Source organism: Alligator sinensis, unplaced genomic scaffold (genome assembly GCF_000455745.1).
Source record: "Alligator sinensis unplaced genomic scaffold, ASM45574v1 scaffold134_1, whole genome shotgun sequence".
Classification (NCBI taxonomy): domain Eukaryota; kingdom Metazoa; phylum Chordata; order Crocodylia; family Alligatoridae; genus Alligator; species Alligator sinensis.
This window is the reverse complement of record NW_005841920.1, coordinates 3,861,426-3,868,182: the sequence shown is the minus strand read 5'-3', so window position 1 is coordinate 3,868,182 and position 6,757 is coordinate 3,861,426. Positions and strand designations below refer to the sequence as shown.

Here is a 6,757-nt window from a genome sequence, read left to right as displayed (position 1 = left end):
CCACAACCCCGCTGCCACCACCGCCGCCACTGCCTGTGGGAACTTGCCATGCTCCCACCCCCAGCTTTGGGAGGCATGCGACATTCATGGTGGTGGGGACAGTATTTTTGAAGTACCTCGATGGCCACCCTACATCTAACTCGTGGACGAACTGGGCACTGCCTATATGGCCTGCCAAGGGAAAATGGTTGAGTATCACTGGCCTAAGACGTCTTTGCCTCTCGCATAATTCCTGGGCCATCGCGGCTACCATATCACTCTTAGGTCCCTGCCACCCATTCAAATTAGCTGGATAGAAACCACATATAAAGCTGTTATGTATTTTCCAAGCACTGTCTTGGTAGCTGTTTGGCTCTTTTTATAGCTGGATGGACATTTTTATGGAGTGACTGTTACTTTTGCACCAATTAATTGTGTCATGCACGTAAGGTGTGGCAGGGGTGAGCCTCACACTACCAGGGGCGTTATTCAAATGCTCAAATAAATCTGCTAGGCCCACATCTCCCTGCAAGGGCTGGTTCCCAGCCCCCTTTTGCTGAGGACACGACACAACAGCTGCGCTGGCAGCTCTCACCGGGCCATTGCAGCCAGCAGTAGGCAGTGGGTCGCCAACAGCAACCTGCCCTGCTGAGCCCCTCTCAGCACCTTTCCCCCGCCCCATCTTTCTCTCACACCAGGTTACACCAATGTTGAACACATTCTTACGTTAACATTTTCCACATTGAGACAGCTCTCAGTGTCTACGTACAAAGATTTTGAACAGAAAAAAATATATTGAAATATTTTGCTTCTGCACTGAACAAGAGGACTCGTTTTTTTGGTTTGTTCTTTTAAGTGAAACCATATGAAGGAAGGACTCTAAAAAAATTCAAGGAAGCTGAAGATGGGTTTGAGGAAGGGGATATAAAAGCTGTTGAACAGTTTCGGTGTAGGAAGACGTTACTGGAGCAGCCCCGTGACTGAGGGCCGCAGCTCTTGCCAGTGCCCCGCCCTAGGTGTTGGGGCGGAGATGGCTGCGCCCCCGTGTGCTGCCGCCAGGGGCGCCCTCTTGGGGGCAAACCATTCCTTGACGCAGGGGGGTCCTATGGAGCGAACGACGCTGCCACCGCCTTTATTAACAAATTGATCCGCCCGGCGACCGGGCAGTCGACCGGGCCAGCGGCCGTTAGGATCCCGGGCAGGGGCGGCCCAACGGTTGCTGCGAGCAGGAGCGGCGCCATGCAGGCGAGCGGGGCCGGGGCCGGGGCCGAGGCCGGGGCGCCGCTAGGCCTGGGGCTGGGGTGCGGGGAGGGCGGAGAGGAGTCCGGGTGGGCAAGTGCCGAGGTCCAGCTGGAGATTCCCGGGTGCATGCCCGTGACTACGGGCGCGTGCGAGCGGCCAGCCCTCCGCATACGCGTGTAGGTACGCAGACGTGTGCGGGTGAATGACGTGCACGGGGCAGGTCCGTCATACCTGCCCCACGTGTGCCCGGGATCTCGGGTTCATGCCCTGGCTGCAGCCTCTGCTCGTGCTGCATCTGCTTCCCGGCCTGCCCTCACACGGGGGCCCCAGGGCAGGTTCATCTGGTGGCGCTCACCCGTGCCCAGGCGCCGTGTGGGTCTCAGCGTCCAGTTAAGAGCCACTCTGTTACATCATGCCATGTTGTGTCCTGGTTGGTATTGTATACCAGAGTGGAAAAATAAAGAAACCATTCTTGTTCGGAAACAATATAGAAATAAGTGTTTTTTTGCTTTGTTTCATGATTTCCAAACAGGATCCCAACGAAGATACAGAATGGAATGATATATTAAGAGATTTTGGGATTCTGCCTCCAAAAGTTGAGCCGAAAGATGAAACCGAAGAAATGGTTTTGCACTTACAGAAAGAAGCAGAAGGCAAGTACCGTTTGACCCTTAACGCCATTCATAAAGTAATAAAGATCATCTCGTGTCAGAAATTCATTTTTAAAAAGGAGTATTTTGGTTATTTTATTTGGTCTTGTGTTATTTTTCAGAGAGCTATTTTTAAAGTAGCGAATTAAAAAAGAATATTGCATTGAAGAAAGTGAGAGAATAATAGCGCCGTAAATTTTGCAGTAGAGTCAGTAACATGCACCATGGTATATAACAGGGGTTTTCAACCTTTTTTGGTTGGTGTACTCCCTGCAGCCGGTCGAGAGGCAGGAAGTCCAATCAGTGAGCGGCGGGTGCTCCCCTGTGCACAGCAGCAAAACTGGAAGTGCCCTCTGCTTCTCCGCGCCACTGCCACGTACCCCCTGGGAGCTTCCCAAGTACCTCCAGAGGTGTGCCTACCCCGGTTGACAACCCCTGGTATATAACATGAAAAATCAACCATTTAGCTCTGCATGGTCTGTTTGAGGCTTTGGTGCCTTATGAAGTAAATTTACCATGTAGCCATTGCCTGCGACAAATGGAGCACATGAAAATGACCAAAGTAGTACTTTTTATATTTACTGGATGCATCTATATGTATACTTTACTGCAGAGTTGACTAGTTCCACAGTAAGGTATCACCATTTACACAAGCATCCTTATGAGGTGCAGTAAATTAATTAATTCTGTTGTAGGATAGTACTGTCCAGGACAAGTATTATCCTGCGGCAGAGTTACCTAGTACGCCGTAATGCGTGTGTAGACAGTGACCAGGGCTGGCTGGGGCAGGAGGGTGCTATAGTGTGGGGGCTGCCTGGTGGCTAGTCCCACACTGAAGCACCTTTGTGCCCAGCCAGCTCCCCTGCAGCATGTTGTGCCAGGGTGGAAGAGCTCCAGGCTGGCAGGCTGACACCCTGGGTCCCCTGTCAGCCAGGGCTGCTTCACCCCAGCTTAGCAAGCTGCGGTCTTGGGCACATATGTAAATATTGTGCCCCAGACCAATAAACTCCAGCGTGACCTGTGCTGGAGTTTATTCCTACGTTCTAATTACACATGTAGGTGCACCCACTCATACTTAACTTGCCATCTTTTTCTTGCACCAGGTTACACTGATGTTGAACAACAAATTCTTAGATGAGATGTAATATTTTTCACATTGAGATGGCTCTCAGTGTCTTCATATAAAGATTTTGCACAGAAAAAATACTGAAATACTGTTTCTGCAGTGAACAAAAGCACTAATTTTTGTTATTTTTTTTTAAGTGAAACCATATGAAAGCATGACTCTAAATGAATTAAAGGAAGCTGAAGATGAGTTTGATGAAGATGATATGAAAGCTGTTGAAAAGTATAGGTATACTAAGACATTACTTGCCATATTAATATAAATTGTTTTGTAAGTGTACATCCATCTGATTCTCACTGTAGGTGAGCATGCATCTTGGGCTTGTGAACTTGGAATTTTTTAATATCTGTGTAGGGGCTACCTGTATGTCCTGTACCTCCTCAGGTTCCTGCTTGAAGACATTAAAGGGTGGAGCAGCCATAATCCTCCCTAAATTCCATTTCATTGCCTGTAGCAGTGACATAGAACTTGAACAGTGTCCAATTCACTATGACACTATGACCCAAACTCTTTCCATGCATTTAGTTATTCTGGGGGTTGGATGATTCCTTCCCCCTCTGACTGTTAACAAATGGGGACATAATATGTGTATATTCTGATTTGGACATAAAATATGCATTTATCACTCCTCTTCTTCCTGGACCTGGAATCTGAAAGACATCAGATTCAAACTAGATCTCTTGGACTTATGAATAAAAGGAACATCAGGTGCAAGAAAGGAATGACTGCCCTATGTAAAGTTGTACATTTAAGATGGAACAATCACATACATCACCACAGATGGGAATGACTAGCCAGACTGCATTACTGCAAAAGGGAATGTGGGAGTTATAAACTGCAAAATAATCCAATAGCATTTAGGGGGTTTGTTAACAAGAGTGTCATCTGCAAATCAAGTGGAGTGATTCTTCTACTTTGTTCAGTACTTGTGAAACCTCACCTGGAGTACTGTGTCCAGTTTTTGGCACAACAATTCAAGGAAGATTTGTCCAAATCTGAGTCCAGAGGAGAGCAACAAAATTATTACAGATTTGAAAACATGATTTATAACAGGACTTCATCACTTCTTTGTGGCTAGGGCCTGCAGGCACACGACATGCAATTCCCCCTACCTGCCCTGCTCTGTTGCACTACCCTGGTGCCTCAGGTCCCTTGAGTCCTCCTTCAGGTATGTGGGCCATGCTGTGCTTCCCCCAGAGATGGGGGCAGGCAGCGAAAGGTGGAAGAGGGAGGGGAAGGCTGGAAACTCCAGCAGGAGAGTAATGGAAAGGGCACAACCCAGACCAGAGACATGGGCCACCAGTTGGATAATCTTGCTTTGTAAGAAAAGGTTAGAAGAACTGGGATTATTTATTCTAGGGAAAAAAGACAGAGGAGGGAAATCAGTGGCAACACGTAAGGGGTGCATGGGGGTGCACGTGCATCCACTGAGAGTGCCGGTGCACCCCCTGATTGGCCGCGCTCACCACTTAAGCGATGGACAGGTGGGGCAGGCAGGAGCGCTGGTGCTCCCCCTGCAAATGCTGACAGATCGCTGCAGCCATTCCCAGAAGCGGCCACAGCCATTCCTGGTCAGTGGGATTGGTCATTGGGGGGGGCACATGACCCCCCTGACTAAGGCAGCATCAGTCGCCCATGGGGGAAAAGCATTGGAATAGATTACCTGGAGAGGTGCTGTCTCCCTTCTTACATGTTTTAAAGTACAGGTTAGGCAAACACTTGTCTGAAATAATTTAGGAATGATCCAACAGGTGTTGAACTAGAAGACATCTGGAGGTCCCTTTTAGTCCTGTTTTTTTCTTATTGTAGCACAGGGAGTTCTGCATCTAAATTTTGACACATTATGGTATATAAACATGTACATACAGAATACTGTGCATTGAATGTTTAACTTTTTTTTTTTTTAAAGAAAACCAGCTTAAAATAAAGGTTTGGCTTATTTCAGTACTTTTTCATAGAACTTAATTTCACCATATATTTTCATAGATGAAGACTGCCACCTACTGATTTTTCATTCAAATTTTCATTAGTTGTTACTAAATAGTAAAACATCAACATCTGGCTTTCTTTATTAAAAAAGAAGTTTGTTTTTAAAATCAGAAACACAATTTGGGCTTTTTATTTAATTTGAAAGTTGTATTAAAAAGAGTTTATTTTTGAATTAGGCAACAGCGCTTACAAGAATGGAAATCTCTTCAGAAAAGACAAAAATATGGGGAGCTGAGAGAAATTTCTGGAGACCAGTACATTAAAGAAGTTACAAATGCTCCAAAGAATGTGTGGGTTATAATTCATCTATATAGATCAAGGTAATGACTAGGATTATATTTTTTAAAAACTTTTATTCATTTAAGACTCTAATACACTTCAATTTAGAGTATTGAAAGTAGCACGAAGAAGAAGAAAAAAATGACACATGCAGAAAAGACTGGTGGAAAGGTGCTGGTTTCCTATATCCCAATTATGGAATAATCTTGGAAAATATTTCCCTATTAGTGCAGTAAACAGGTTGTATTCACTTTCTGCTTATGTGGAACTAATGCAAACGATCTCTCTGGCCACTTGCCTTTTTCATATATAAATTGAATCCATGCTAGACTTGATAGAATTTCACATGTTCATATTGAGAAGCAGCTCTCCCCTTTCCATGCTATAGAGCAGTAGCTCCTTTGCAGTGCTCCTTGAGAGCTCATTTTTCAGGATTTTGCCTCCCTCTTCTCTCATTGCAAAAGGAGAAGGATCTTTTATGAATGTTAAGAAGGGTCTGGGATTTCCCTAATTTAAGTATTCTAGAACTGGGGTGGGTAATTTATTTCAGCTAGAGGGCCACTTAATGAGTTTTGGGGACCTGTCAAGAGCCACACTCATCTTTCTTCTCTCTCTCTTTCTCTCTCTTCTCCCTTTCTCTTTTGTCTGTCTCTCCTCTGCTCTCCCTCTGTCTGTCTCTGTCTCCTCTCTCCTCTTTTGTCTTTCTCTCTGTCTTTGTCTCTCTCTGTATCCCCTCTCTTATCTCTGTCTCTCTCCCCCTCCTCTTTCCCCTTCTTTCAGAACCTGCTGGATCTGTAGTTTGCTGCAGCAGGCGAGCACCAACATCACCACTGCTGGTAGGTTCAGGAGCCCAAACACAGAACCTGCTAGTGGCGTCTATAGGTGACATCACTGCAATCCTGGCATGGTAGAAGCTCTTGCCCAGAGCCACAAACTGGACCCTGCCAGCAGCATCAGCTGTGGACTCAGGCAGGAGCTGCTGCTGGACCAGATGGGCTGTGGTGTCAGCTGTGGGCAGAGCCAGCAGGTTCCGGAGCCCTGACACAGCTGATGCTGCTGCCTGCCTGGCACAGCAGAAGCTCCTGCCTGGGTGCTCAGCTGACGCCTCTGGCAGGTTCTAGGTTGGAGCTCTGGGCAGAAGCTTCCAGTGTACCGGGAGGGTGGTGACATCAGCTGTGTATGGTGCTGGCAGGTTCCACATCGGGCTTCTGAACCTACCCGCAGTGTCTACTGCTGCTGCTGCCTGCCGGCTGTGGCAAAAGCCTTGCCTGGGTCCACAGCTCATGCTGGGTAAAACAGTCTTGCCTGCAGCTGGAGGCGCCAGCCACCCGTGGGACAGATACAATTAGTTGGTGGCCATCCACCCATTGGCCAGATCCAGCCTGCAGGCTGTATTTTGTCCACCCCTGTTCTAGAAGATTTCCAGTGTTAGAAGCAGTTGCAGGATGGTTCAGTGGTAAGATCAAAGAACTCTCATGTTTAGCTCCATATG

The 6,757-nt window shown here is 47.0% G+C and overlaps 1 protein-coding gene across 2 annotated transcripts in view; it reads left to right on the top strand.

The window, feature by feature from the left end:
• The first annotated feature begins 1,080 nt into the window (after positions 1-1,080).
• The window catches only part of PDCL2 (phosducin like 2), a 35,505-nt gene continuing 29,828 nt past the window's right edge, over positions 1,081-6,757 (top strand). Inside the window, exons 1-4 of one of the 2 annotated variants that reach the window (XM_006019024.2) lie at positions 1,081-1,224; positions 1,754-1,874; positions 3,135-3,225; positions 5,163-5,306. In XM_006019024.2, coding sequence (XP_006019086.1) covers positions 1,219-1,224; positions 1,754-1,874; positions 3,135-3,225; positions 5,163-5,306 — 362 coding nt within the window. In that variant the 5' untranslated portion in view covers positions 1,081-1,218. Of the gene's footprint in view, positions 1,225-1,323; positions 1,402-1,753; positions 1,875-3,134; positions 3,226-5,162; positions 5,307-6,757 lie in introns of those variants that run through there. The other variant, XM_006019025.2, reaches the window with a different exon arrangement.